Source organism: Gorilla gorilla, chromosome 6, assembly GCF_029281585.2.
Source record: "Gorilla gorilla gorilla isolate KB3781 chromosome 6, NHGRI_mGorGor1-v2.1_pri, whole genome shotgun sequence".
NCBI lineage: Eukaryota > Metazoa > Chordata > Mammalia > Primates > Hominidae > Gorilla > Gorilla gorilla.
This window is the reverse complement of record NC_073230.2, coordinates 114269317-114284176: the sequence shown is the minus strand read 5'-3', so window position 1 is coordinate 114284176 and position 14860 is coordinate 114269317. Positions and strand designations below refer to the sequence as shown.

At 41.4% G+C, this 14860-nt stretch overlaps 1 protein-coding gene across 26 annotated transcripts in view; it reads left to right on the top strand.

Annotated features, from left to right (window-relative positions):
* Positions 1-14860, top strand: part of SRPK2 (SRSF protein kinase 2) — a 287622-nt gene that overhangs the window by 51506 nt on the left and 221256 nt on the right. For 8 of the 26 annotated variants that reach the window (XR_010134723.1, XR_010134724.1, XM_063708696.1 and 5 more), the window contains exon 3: positions 12015-12137. The exons of the other annotated variants lie outside the window; for them this stretch is intronic. Coding sequence is in view for 6 of the 8 variants with exons in the window: in XM_063708696.1 (XP_063564766.1) it covers positions 12015-12137 (123 nt within the window). In the remaining 2 variants the exon portion in view is untranslated. The remainder of the gene's footprint in view (positions 1-12014; positions 12138-14860) is intronic. 26 annotated transcript variants of the gene reach the window in all.

Below are 14860 nucleotides of genomic sequence, written 5' to 3'. Positions count from 1 at the left end.
GATTTCTGTTTTCAAGGAAATGTGCAATTTTGATACAGCTGTCTTTCATGAGTAGTTGAGACATTTGAGATGTCTTTGTTAATGTAATTTAGAATTAATTGTGCAAGCTACTGCTTTTCTTTTTTTTTTTTTTTTTTGAGACGGAGTCTCGCCCTGTCACCCAGGCTGGAGTGCAGTGGTGCCATCTCAGCTCACTGCAACCTCTGCCTCCTGGGTTCAAGCAATTCTCCTGCTTCAGCTTTCCAAGTAGCTGGGACCACAAGTTTGTGCCACCATGCCTGGCTAATTTTTAAAATTTTTTTGCAGAGATGGGGGTCTTGCCAAGCTGCCCAGGGAAGTCTCAAACTCCTGGACTCAAGCGATCCTCCCGCCTCAGTCCTCCCAAAGTGCTGGGAGTATAGGCATGGGCGTCATGCCCAGCCATAATTTTTCCTCCTCCTCCCCCTCTCCCTCATTCTTCGGCTGAATATCTCACTGTAGTTACACATATTTATAAGCCAGTCTGTGGTCAATATGGTGGCTCACTCCTGTGATCCCACCACTTTGAGAGGGTGAGGTGGGAGGATCACTTGAGTCCAGGAATTTGAGACCAGCTTGGGCTAGTGAGACCTGTCTCTACAAAAATTAAAGAAAAAATTAACCAGGCATGGTGGCCTGTAATCCCAGCACTTTGGGAGACTGAAGCCGGAGGATTGCTTGAGTCCAGGAGTTTAAGACCAGCCTGGGCAACATAGCAAGACCCTGTTTCTACTAAATTAAATAATTAGCCGGGCGTGGTGGCGCATGTCTGTAGTCCCAGCTACTTAGAAAGCTGAGTAGAGGTGGGAGGATTGCTTGAGCCCAGAGGTGGAGGATTCAGTGAGCCATGATCATGCCCACTGCACTTCAGCCTGGGTGATGGAGTGAAACCTTATCTTAAAAAAAAAAAAAAAGCTAGTCTGTCTCATAGCCAAGTAAAAGATAAATTAATTTATATTAATTTTACAGTTCCCAGGCAGTGTGCAATATTTTATTTTTTCATGTAGAATTTTTACTGTTTAGTAAGTCCTTGATTTTCAGGGACCCAGAAAACCGATACCCAAGCAGTTTGGTGCTGCTTAAATCATGCAGTTAATAACGTTTTTTTTTTTTTTTTAACAAATGAGAAGCAGCAAAGACTGGAAGCTCCATCAGTAACTAGAGTTGTGAAATGGAATGTGGCTTTTGTGGGTTTGTTGTTGTTGTTTGTTTGTTTTTTTGAGATGGAGTCTTGCTCTGGCACCCAGGCTAGAGTGCAGTGGTGCGATCTTGGCTCACTGCAACCTCCTCTGCCTGCTGGGGTTCAATCAGTTCTTCTGCCTCAGCCTCCCGAGTAGCTGGGACTACAGGCGCACACCACCATGCCTGGCTAATTTTTGTGTTTTTAGTAGAGACAGGGTTTCACCATATTGGCCAGGCTGGTCTTGAACTCCTGACCTTGTGATCCGCCCGCCTTGCCCTCCTAAAGTGCTGGGATTATAGGCATGAGCCACTGCACCTGGCCTTGTGTTGCTTTTGACAGTGCTGGAGACTTACAGTTTATTGACCTTCATATAACAGTTGTTTGAGTACCCTCTGTGTTCCAGTCACCATGCAGAGGTGACAAGCAGGAGCTGTTTTCTGCATCATAGAGAGTTACGTGATAATCAATTAAGTGCAGAATCCTTCACTTTCTAGGAAAGGAAATACTGCAGTTGTGAATGCAGTTGAGAATGGTTTGAAGCCAATTAGTAAATTGGAATAGTTATTAATAATGAAATACTTACCTCCAGGAATTTTTTAAAAAACTTTAAAACCTTGGTAAAGGCATTTGGTGATTATTTTGCTGGATTAGAAAACCTTAGAAGTTTTTACAGCTTTGATATAAAGTACATCTGTAGAAAGACTGTCACCTGGTACTTCCCTAAAAGACAGCAGTAAAATTTTGCACTCTTTTTTAAAAGAAAGAAGTTAAGTTTCATCTTAATGTCTAGTCAGCAGAGAGAGGAAAGTACGTAACGTTTTAAACCTTTGCTACCGAACAGAACTTTCTGTGATTATGGAAACATTCTGTATCTGTGATGTCCAGTATCATAGCTGAAAGCTGGCCCTTGGCCATGTGAAGTGTGACTAGTGTGACTGGGGAACCGGTTTTTAATTTTATTTAACTCTAATTTAAATTTAAATAGCTACATGGGGCTGATGGCTATGATAATGGAAAGAGCAGATGTAGAACGTAGGCCCAAGAGCTCACAGACCATGTCTGTTTTGGACACCAATTTCTTGCCCTACTTGTATTCCAAACACATTGACATGTTCATGTGTAAAATAAATATGAATGAATATATAGACGAATGAGAAGTTTTCATCTTTTGAAAGATAAGCTGTTTCAGTTGTCTTTCATGCTATTCCCTGTAATAACTTAAAATTGTTACGTAGCACATATAATGTGTTTTCCTTATAATGAATTTTTTTTTCGTTTCTTGCGATATGCTTGGTCATATTATTCATTTGTTTAGTTTTTGGCATTTCTTTAAAATGTGAGAATTACTTTAGGATATCTCATCAAACTCAAAAGCTACTGTTTAGATTTTAGTTTTTCAATCTACGGGAGAGAAGTTGAGACTGAGAATTGAGATTCATCCTAATGGACTCTTGACATTTGACATCAATAGAACAGTTGTTACTGTTCTTTGTGTCATTTACACTGCTACTTAAAATCCCCCTTTCCTTCCTTCAGTGTTTTAAATCAGAAACTAGATAAGCAAGTTTCCTTTCCTCCCTTCCCCTCCCCTCCCCTCCCCTCTCCTCCCCTGCCTTCCCCTGCCCTCTCCCTTCCTCTCCTGTCCTTGATGGAGTGTCCCTCTTGTTGCCTAGGCTGGAGTGCAATGGTGCGATCTTGGCTAACTGTAACCTCCGCCTCCTGGGTTCAAGTGATTCTTCTGCCTCAGCCTCCTGAGTGGCTGGGATTACAGGCTGCTGCCATCACACCCAGCTAATTTTTGTGTTTTTAGTAGAGACGGGGTTTCACCATGTTGGCCAGGCTGGTCTTGAACTCCTGACCTCTGGTGATCCACCCTCTTCGGCCTCCAAAGTGTTGGGATTACAGGTGTTAGTGACTACTCCTGGCCTTTTTTTTTTTTAAAGTGTGAGTGGGTGAACTTGAATGGCTTTAAATCAGAAGAATGCCTAATTGTTCATTTCCCAGAGGCCATCACATGAGGGTTAGCGGAAAGACTTGCAAATAAAGTTAATTGTGGTACTTTGGAAATATGGAATAGTGGAAGGGTTGTATAGTCAAATCTTTAAGTTAGAGTGTAGAGCAGGGGTCTGAAAACTGTGGATTGCTGGCCAGATATAGCCTGTCATGTGTGTTTGTATGGCTTGTAAGATAGCTTTATGTTTTTTAAATGATTGAAATAATTCAGAAGATTTTGTGACATTACAGGAAATTCAGATTTCAGTGCATAGCCCAGGTACTCTTTGGGAGACTGAGGCAAGAGGATCACTTGAAACCAGGAATTTGAGACCAGCCTGGTCAATATAGTGATACCCTATCTCTACCAAAAAAAAAAAAAAAAAAAAAAAAAGGTGTGGCAGCATACACCTGGGGTCCTAGCTACTTGGGAGGCTGAGGTGGGAGGATCACTTGAGCCCAGGAGTTCAAGGCTGCACTGAGCTATAATCTTAAAAGAAAAAAAAAATTCTATGTCCGTAAAGTTTTTTTGAAACACAATCATATTCATTTTGTTTACATATTGTCTGTGTACCTTTGTGCCACAGTGGCAGAGTTGGAGTGGTTTTGAGAGAGACCATATTGCTTACAAAGCCTTATGGTTTTGTAAGGTTCACCATTTTCCTTTTTGCAGGAAACATTTGCTAACCTCTGGTGAGAATGCTTTTGAAAAAATAGAATGAGATGACATTGTAGGCCAGGCGTGGTTGCTCACACCTATAATCCCAGCACTTTGGGAGGCTGAGTCGGGTGGATCACCTGAGGTCAGGAGTTCGAGACCAGCCTGGCCAACATGGTGAAACCCCCTTCTCTATTAATAATACAAAAATTAGCCGGGCGTGGTGGCGCGTGCCTGTAATCCCAGCTACTTGGGAGGCTGAGGCAGGAGAATCGCTTGAACCCATGAGGCAGAGGTTTCAGTGAGCCAAGATGGCACCATTGCACTCCAGCCTGGGCGACAAGAGCAAAACTCCATCTCCAAAAAAATAAAAAATAAAAAAGATATGACATTGTAAACTAAGAGATAAAGATTTATGAAAAATGGGGACTTAAAATTCATTTGTAATCATAATTGAACAGAATATTGAAACACAAAGTGCTAAAATGGAAATGCACTGTTAGTTATAAAACGTATGTAGGAAATTAAAGGATGTATGAACAAGGGTTCTTTGCTAATGGAGCCTATGTTCTGGTGGCGGATTGGACACCTGAACACACAGATGTCTGCAGATTTTCTGGCCTTCACCTTGTCCTATGTCAAAGACTCCATTACTGCTAAAGTACTGTTTATCTTAATAATGGTGATTTTTCTTTTTTTTTTTGAGTCAGGATCTCGCTCTATTGCCCAGGCTGGAGTACATTGGTGCGACCTTGGCTTACTGTAGCCTCAACCTCCTGGGCTCAAGTGATCCTCCCACCTCAGCTTCCTGTATAGCTGGGACTACAGGCACGTGCCACCATACCTGGCTAGTTTTTGTATTTTTTGTAAAGATGGGGTTTCATTAGGTTGCCCAGGCTGGTCTTAAATTCTTGGGCTCAAGCAATCATCCCACTTTTGCCTCCCTAAGTGCTGGGTTTTCAGGTGCAAACCACTGCTCCTGCCAATAGTGACGCATTTTACAAATGTTTGCCATTCAGACATTCAGGACTTTTCAAGTCCTCCTTGAAGCCTTCTGTCCACCTTCTTTACCATCTCTTACCACTTATCTGCAAACTTTTATTTAACTTGTGAACACATCCTACCTGCAGGGCCTCTTGGGAGCAGGTTTGGGTTTAGAAATAAAATTTTCAGGCCCTTAGCACATTTTTTATGTCATTTTTATTTGGGTACTAGCTCAGCAGTTTATTCCTTTGCCTCTTTTTGGCTCTGTTTCGCCTTTTCCCATTCTAGACTTTTATATATTCCATTTTATTGTCCCTCCTTTCCTCTTCCTGTTTATTTGAAGCTTATCTGTTTTTCCCTATCCAGGTCAAATCCATAGTTTGGGTATGTGGGGCTGTGTGGGAGGAGAATGACAAAGTTAGGGAGAGCATGTAACTTTTTCAGTGAGAGAAAAGCAGCGTATATACGGGGGCATGGAGGAGAGCGAGAACAAGGTGGATTCTGGAAGTAATTTGGTATGTGTTGAGTTTAATGTCTTTGTGGAGAGTGTTGGGAGGTGAGACCAGGGAGCTAGGCAAACAGCATGTTAGGAAAGATCCTTTTCTTGTGTCAGGTGTGAGCCACTGTGCCTGGCCTAGGCAACTCTTTCTGAGGAAATTTTTATATGGCTATATTTGATGTTGTAGGCATCTCTGACACAGCAGTAATTTTAACGCTAATAAGCTGGACAGTCCTAGGAATGTTTCAGATTCTACAAAAATCACATTTTCCATTTATATTTTTATTTTATTTAATTATTATTATTAATATTATTATTATTATTATTTTGAGACGGAGTTTTGCTCTTGTCGCCCAGGCTGGAGTGCAATGGCGCGATCTCGGCTTACCGCAACCTCTGCTTCCCGGGTTCAAGAGATTCTCCTGCCTCGGCCTTTTGAGTAGCTGGGATTACAGGCATGTGCCACCATGCCTGGCTCATTTTTTGTATTTTTAGTGGAGACGGGGTTTCACAGGCATGTGCCACCACGCCCAGCTAATTTTTTGTATTTTTAGTAGAGATGGGGTTTCACTGTGTTAGCCAGGATGGTCTCGATCTCCCGACCTCAGTTGATCCACCCGCCTTGGCCTCCCCAAGTGCTGGGATTACAGGCATGAGTCACCCCGCCCAGCCCTTATTTATTTATTTGAGACAGTCTCTCGCTCTGGCAGCCAGGCTGGAGTGCAGTGGCATGATCTCGGCTCACTACAACCTCTGCCTACCAGGTTCCAGCGATTCTCCTGTCTCAGCCTTCCGAGTAGCTGGGATTACAGGTGCGGGCCACCACACCTGGCTAACTTTTTGTATTTTTAGTAGAGATGGGTTTTACCATGTTGGCCAGGCTGGTTTCGAACTCCTGATATCAGGTGATCACCCACCTCAGCCTCCCAAAGTGCTGGATTACAGGCGTGAGCCACCACTCCCGTCCCCTGTTTTTTTATTTTTGAGACAGAATTGCTTTGTTGCCTAGACTGGAATGCAGTGATGCCATCTTGGCTCACTGCATCCTCTGCCTCCTGAGCTTAAGGATTCTTGTGCCTCAGCTTCCCAAGTAGCTGGGACTACAGGTGTGCACCACCATGCCTGACTAATTTTTGTATTTTTAGTAGAGATGGGGTTGTGCTATGCTGACCAGGCTGGTCCCAAACTCCTGGCCTCAAGCGATCCAGCTGCCTTGGCCTCTCTAAGTGCTGGGATTACAGGCATGAGGTACGCGTCCTGCCACATTTCCCTTTTTTTTTTTTTTTGACGGAGTCTCGCCCTTTTGCCCAGGCTGGAGTGCAATGGCATGATCTTGGCTCACATCTGCCTCCCAGGTTCCAGTGATTCTCTTGCCTCAGCCTCCTGAGTAGCTGGGATTATAGGCCTGCGCCATCACGCCTGGCTAATTTTTGTGTTTTTAGTAGAGATGGGGTTTCACCATGTTGGTCAGGCTGGTCTCGAACTCCTGACCTTGTGGTCTGCCTGCCTTGGCCTCCCAAAGTGCTGGGATTACAGGCATGAGCCACTGCACCGGGCCTATGGTTTTCTTTTTTTTCTGGCCATATCCTGCGTGAGATAAATCTATTGCCTTTTCCCCAATGCATGCTTTTGTGACATCATCCGTTAATCACTTGGAAAATACTGGCTGACTGAGGTATGCAGATCTTTTAAATGTTGACACATATCATTATACAATATCTAAAAAAATTAATATCTCATTAGAAAAGTCTTTATTGCAGCCTTTTATGCTTCTTAGTGGCAGATACAAGTTTTAAGAAATTCTGATTCTCTTGAAAGCTTGAATGTTATTAACAACAAATACTGCCATATCTTTTCCTTTAATTGACAGTCTTGCTTCATCTTTTAAGAAAATCTGCTGTGGCCTTGTACAGTGGCTCACTCATGTAATCACAGCATTTTGGGAAGCTGAGGCAGGAGGATCGTTTGAGCCCAGGAGTTTGAGATAAGCATGGAAAACATAGTGAAACCTAGTCTCTACAAAAAGACAAACCCACCTCAAAACCAAAAAACAAAAACCAAAAAACTTAGCTGGGCGTGGTGGTGTGTGCTAGTGTTCCCACCTACTTGGGAGCTTGGGTGACTGAGTTGGGAGGATCACTTGAGCCTGGGAGATAGAAGCTGTGTTGAGCCGTGATGACACCACTACTGCACTGCAGCCTGGGTGACAGAGCAAGACCTGTCTCAAAAAAAAAAAAAAAAAAAGGAAAGAAAAGAAAATGTTGTATATTTTACTTTGCATAACCATAATTTATATGTCTTTTGTTCTTTCATGGTGCTCTATGAAAAAATTGACTGCTTTAGCTCACAACTCAACTGCCCACTTGCTTTTTCTTGAAATAGTCATTGTATTTTGTTGTATGGCATAATGCGTACTTGCTATTTTCTCGCACAGAATTTTAAAAAGATACATCTTTAAGGTTAGAGATTAATAAAAATAATTTTTTACTTCTTTGTTACAGACACTTAAAAAATGATGATGAAGAATATAATGACTATTGGTATAGTTACGGATCCTGGCCTTTTTTTTTTCCTTTTTTTGTGACAGTGTTTCACTCTGTCTCCTAGGCTGGAGTGCAGTGGCATGATCTTGGCACACTGCAGTTTCCGCCTCCTGGACTCAAGTGATCCTCCCACCTCAGCCCCCCGAGTAGTTTTGACTACAGGTGTGTGTCACTGCGCCAGGACAATTTTTGTATTTTCAGTAGAGATGGGGTTTCACCATGTTGGCCAGGCTGGTTTCAAACAGCTGCCAAGTGATCTGCCTGCCTTGGCCTTCCTGAGTGCTGGGATTACAGGCATGAGCCACCGCTCCTGGCCAGGATCCTGTCCATGATTCATGCCAAGGCACTAGTATTAGCATCAATCAAGGCACTAGAAATACTAGTGCCTTAGCATGAATTAGGACCAGGATCCTGGCCAGGCACGTACCTTTGCTATTGCACTGTCAATGAAAAAAGCAAATAGTGTTTTAGTAGTATTCTCAGGGGTCACAGGAATTCATGGCCCATACTTGGAGAGATGCCATTGACCATTGTCACTCAGTGTTCAGGACTGCTGTTCCTTCCTCTGAATTCTTCTGGATATCTCAGGTGGATGTTTCTTCCTTCATTATTATGTTAACAATATTTAAGACAATTAGGTGAGCTCCTTGAAGATGAGAAATTGTCTCTTAATCATTATATTCTTCTATGTTTGGTTCATAGTCCCTGGATCACAGATAATTAATAAGTGCTTATGGAATGAATGAGGTGATTGAAATAAACAGATTTAAGAACCCCAAAACTAGTTTGGAATCTTTAACTAGAGGAGGAATGGCTTTTTGTACCTCTATTCAAAATTCCTGAGGGCATGTATTTTGGGCATAGAACTTTGAATAGTTTACAATGATGTTTCACAATTATACATAAAATATGAAATTATTCATCTTTGCTTTAGAACAGATTTCCGTGACTTAATTAACGCAAGAATGGATCAAAGGCGCATACTTGAATATCTGTCCTTTCAAAACTCTTTGTAAAATACAAATAGACACTTTCTCAAAATTATTGAAAAAATTAGTTTTAATAGTTAATGTCATAACTATTATTATTCCTTTCAAAATCAGGGACAATATTGAGTTGACTGCTCTCCCTTTTTGTTGTGTAGTATTACGGTATTTAGCAGTGTTAGTGCAATCAGACAAAAACACCCCAAACAGGTTAGAAAGAAGCAAAACTTATTATTTTCAGGTGTTATTATCTTTTTGAAAAATCCAAGATTCTAATTTGAGAACTATTATAACCAAAAAGGGTCAAAATAAACAGTTCCAAACTACAGGAAAAAAATGAAATACTTCAACAATAATTTATTGGATATATACAATGAAAATCATCCTATTTACAACAGGATTCAAAAATTATTTCTCTTTCATAATTAAGAAAATTTAACCCCTCATAAAAGTGATTTGAACAGGCCACTTAATTACAACAGAATACTAGCCTTTAAGGTCAGTGCTTTTAGCTTGAGACCCTTAGGTTGGACTTTCATATTATCTTAAAAATCTGCGGGGCACAGTGGCTTATGCCTGTAATCCCAGGACTTTAGGAGGCTGAGTGGATCACCTGAGGTCAGGAGTTTGAAATCAGCCTGGCCAAGATGGTGAAACCCCGACTCCACTAAAATTACAAAAAAATCAGTCGGCCGTGGTAGTGCTGGTGGCCTGCGCCTGTAATCCCAGCTGCTCGGAAGGCTGAGGCAGGAGAATCGCTTGAGCTGGGGATGTGGAGATTGCAGTGAGCGGAGATCGTGCTACTGCAGCCTGGGAGACTGTCTCAAAAACAAAAAACAAAAAACAAGAAAACAAAAAAACTCGTAACAATTTTTACTAAATTTATTTAGAGATGGTAAAGTTTCTACTCACCTTTTATTTTTGCCTTGTAATAATTTCAAATTAGTACTTTATCTTAAAACATTTTATTTTCAGGGTTTTGGTTCTAGGAGTTACATTGAAAAAGTTTTTTTTTTTTAAATATTCTTTCTTTTTTAAAGTTTTTTTTAATTATAAGAAACTTCAGACTTAGAAACTGAGCTGATAGCATATGAAACCCCTAAGTACTTGGCACCTAAATTTAACAGTCGTTAAGATTTTGTTCCATTTTTTTCTTTTTTGCAACTGTATTTAAAAGCAGTTGGCATATTATTGTTATATCTCTTGCATATTATTTCTCCCTTACATATTGCTATATACATCACTGTCTTAGTTGACTCAGGCTGCCATAACAAAATACCATAGACTGGGTGGCTTAAAACAACAGACATTTCTTTCTCACAGTGCTGGAGGCCGAAAGTCTGAGATCAGGCTGCCAGCATGGTCAGGTTCCAGGAGGCTCCTGTTCTTGGCTTGCAGATGGCTTCTGTCTCACTGTGCCATCACGCTTAGGAGAGTTAGGGAGCAAGCTGTCTGGTGTCTCTCTCGATGTAATCCCATCATGAGGCCAGTTGTGGTGGCTCATGCCTGTAATCCTGGCACTTTGGGAGGCTGAGGCGGGTGGATCACCTGAGGTCAGGAGTTTGAGACCAGCCTGGCCAACATGGTGAAACCCTGTCTCTACTAAAAATAAAAAAATTAGCTGGGCTTGGTGGCAGGCGCCTGTAATCCTAGCTACTTGGGAAGCTGAGGCAGGAGAATCGCTTGAACCGGGGAGGCAGAGGTTGCAGTGAGCTAAGATTGTGCCATTGCACTCCAGCCTGGGCAAAAGAGCAAGACTCCATCTCAAAAAAAAAAAAAAAAAAAATCCCTTCATGAGCCTCACTACCATTGATGCCTTCCTCTAACCCTAATTACCTGCCAAAGGCCCCACCTTCAGATATCACACTGGGGGTTAAGGCTTCAACATACGAATTTTGGGGGGACACAATTCAGCCCACAGCAATCATGCATTTATTACATAATCATAATGCATTATCACAATCAACAAAATTAACATAATTTTTCTGGTGTCATCTAAAAATCAAGGCATGGGTGGCTCATGCCTGTAATCCCAACTCTTTGGGAGGCCGAGGTGGGTGGCTCACTTGAGGTCAGGAGTTCGAGACTAGCCTGGCCAACATAGTGAAACCCCATCTCTACTAAAATTACAAATATTAGCGAGGTGTGGTGGCGGGTGCCTGTAATCCCAGCTACTTTGGAGGCTGAGGCAGGAGAATTGCTTGACCTGGAGTCAGAGGTTGCAGTGAGCCAGAATGGCACCATTGCACTCCAGCCTGGGCAACAGAGCGAGACCCTGTCTCAAAAAAAACAAAAAACAGAAACTCAATCCATGTTCACATTTCCACAGTCACTGTAGGGAATGCCTTTTTACAGTTGATTTATTAGAATTGGGAACTCAGAGTGTTAAATTTGTTATGCTTTTAAAATCTGGAAGTAGTTTTAAAGGTAGTTCAGTAAGACAACAGACTCTTTCCTCAATGTGTAGTATGAAAAAGGAATTTAGAGGAGAGATTGCTATAGAGTAAAATTTACCTAAGACATATAACAACAAATGTAATGAGAACTTTTTTTTTGGTTTTCAGTCCTAACAAATCAACTGTAAAAAGATGGTAATACCCTAAATTCTATATAACTCCAATATTCTGAAAAACTGGTACATATACATGTTTGAGTTGTAAATTTAAAAATAACATCTTGAAAGTATTTTCATTAGAGGTTTTATATTTCTAATAAATTATAATGGTATTTTAAAACAGTCCCAACACACTAAAGAAAAATTTGAGTGAAGATACTGTCAAAAGTCAAGCCACCATTTTGTGAGGTAACTTTACAGACTTTTCGAAAGCAGAATTTATCATAGTAGTTTAGTAAAATGTTGTAAAGAAAAGAACATTACTTTTTTTCTCTGTGTTTTCTATTAACTGTAGTGAATATTTGATGTGAAATGCCATTCAAATATGAATTTAACCAGTAGGTGGCAACAAATCAATATCCAAATTTATTTTTAAGAAAAGTTCAAGAAAAATACTATAAATCGTAAATAAGATAACATTTGATTTTTTTCATAAATAAACATTTTGTGCTTTTGGCTTTAGTAAATGTTATTTAATTTGAAAATTTGGTATATATTTTATTTTTATACGATAAGCAAAGTTTTTTTTTTTTTTAGATGGAGTTTTTCTCTAGTTGCCCAGGCTGGAATGCAATGGCATGACCTCGGCTCACCGCAACCTCTGCCTCCCGGCTTCAAGCAATTCTCCTGCCTCAGCCTCCTGAGTAGCTGGGATTACAGGTGCCCGCCACCACGCTTGGCTAATTTTTTGTTTTTTTCTAGTAGAGTCGGGGTTTCTCCATGTTGGTCAGCCTGGTCTTGAACTCCCGACCTCAGGTGATTTGCCTGCCTCAGCCTCCCAAAGTGCTGGGATTACAGATGTGAGCCACCGCGCCCGGCTGCTTTTTTTTTTTTTTTTTTTTTTTAAAGATGGTCTTGTTCTGTCACCCGGGCTGGAGTGCAGTGGCACCATCTCACTGCAACCTCCACCTCCTGGGCTCAGTCGAGCCTCCCACCTCAGCCTCTCCAGTAGTTGGAACTAGAGACAGACAACACCATGACCAATTTTCAAAATGTTTTGTAGAAATGAGGTCTCACTGTATTTCCCAGGCTGGTCTGGAACTCCTGGGCTCATCCAATTCTCCTGCTTCTGTCTCCCAAAGTGCTGGGATTACAGATGTGAGCCACAACATCCAGCCCAAGGTTCATTTTAAAGCTATGAATTGATTTTTGATAATTGAATTATTTGCTCATAGTTCTTTTAAAAACTGAATTATAATGCAATTGTTTGCTTTATTATCTTGTGGCTATAAATAATCAGTCATGGAATTGGGAATTTTTTGTCTTCCTTTATTAGAAGTTTAATAATTATTTGATAATAAGTAGTGTTATTTATTTATTTTTTGAGACGGAGTCTTGCTCTTGTTGCCCAGGCTGGAGTGCATTGGTGCGATCTCGGCTCACTGTAGCCTCTGCCTCCTGGGTTCAAGCGATTCTCCTTCCTCAGCCTCCCGATTAGCTGGGATTACAGGCGTGTGCCACCACACCTGGCTAATTTTTTTGTATTTTTAGTAGAGACGGGGTTTCACCGTGTTGGCCAGACTGATAGCGAACTCCTGACCTCAAGTGATCTGCCCGCCTTGGCCTCCCAAAGTGCTGGGATTACAGGCATAAGCTACTGCGCCCAGCCAATAAGTAGTGTTCTTTAAGTTAATTAATTTTTTTTTGGTTTTTTTTTTTTGGTCTGTATCCCAGGCTGGAAGGCTGGAGTGCAGTGGCATGATCTTGGCTCATTGCAACCTCTGCCTCCCGAGTTCAAGTGATTCTTCTGTGTCAGCCTCCTGAGTAGCTGGGATTACAGGCATGTGCCACCATACCTGGCTAATTTTTTTGCATTTTTAGTAGAGACTGGGTTTCACCATGTTGGTCAGGCTGGTTTCGGACTCCTGACCTCAAGTGATCCTCCTGCCTCAGCTTCCCAAAGTACTGGGATTACAGATGTGAGCCACCGTGCCCAGCCAAACTGTATACGTATTTTAATACCAGAAGCATCAGGGCTAGGCGCAGTGGCTCATGCCTGTAATCCCAGCACTTTGGGAGGCTAAGGCGGGTGGATCATGAGGTCGGAGTTTGAGACCAGCCTGGCCAACATGGTGAAACCCCAACTCTACTAAAAATACAAAAATTAGCCAGGCATTGGCCGGGCGTGGTGGCTCACGCCTGTAATCCCAGCACTTTGGGAGGCCAACGTGGGTGGATCACGAGGTCAAGAGATGAGACCATCTGGCCAACGTGGTGAAACCCCATCTCTACTAAAAATACAAACATTAGCCAGGCATGGTGGCATGTGCCTATAGTCCCAGCTACTTGGGAGGCTGAGGCAGAAGAATTGCTTGAACCCAGTAGATGGAGGTTGTGGTGAGCCGAGATTGCGCCACTGCACTCCAGCCTGGCAACAGAGTGAGACTCTGTCTCAAAAAATAAAAAATAAAATAAAATTAGGTGGGCGCCTTTAATCCCAGCTACTTGGGAGGCTGAGGCAGGAGAATGACTTGAAACCGGAAGGCGGAGGTTGCAGTGAGCTGAGATCGCGCCACTGCACTCCAGCCTGGGCAACAAGAGCGAAACTCTGTCTCAAAAAAACAAAACAAACCAAAACAAAAACAAACTCAGAAACATCATAGCATTTTCTGATATAAATGACTGGAAGAAATCTGTGTATATTTATATGTTATCATGGTATAAATATAGTATATTAGTTGGTATTTATATCAGTTATTACAGCATTAGGCTAGAATGTTTGGTAAATGGTACATAAAGCATGATACTGTTTATAAACATTTTCCAAAAGCTCATTACCAAATATTGTTAATAAATGTATATGTGTATTCTCTTCTGTCTCTCTCTCCCTCATAAAACTGTACAAAATGAACTAGCAGGGAGCAGAAAGTAACTACTACTGGAAAGTAGGAAAGAGATTGGCTCTCAGGACATACTTTTCAGGGAATATGGAGCTATTTTTTGTAATATTAGCAGTTTTCATTTATGAGGGACAAATGTTAAAATACTCTTTGTTCTCTAATGTATTGTTTGAATTAAAAATACTGTATACAGTTTAACATAATCCTGAGCAGAGCAATCCATGATTACTAAACGTTAATTAAATTTGTCACTTCAGATTAGAAATTTTTGAAGGTCTTTGTTTTGTATATTATCTGTATACACAAACTGCTAAATGTTATTACTTAATATTTGTTACAATAAACATTTCTGGGTGTTATCCAACCTATATTGTTATAATTTCCAATGTAACATTTCATACATCACAATTTACATCCATAGTTTTAGGCTTTTTGGTTGTTTCTGTTTATTTGTTTGTTTGACGGAGTCTCACTCTGTCGCCCAGGCTGGAGTGCAGTGGCACGATCTGGGCTCACTGCAGCCTCCATCTCCCGGGTTCAAGC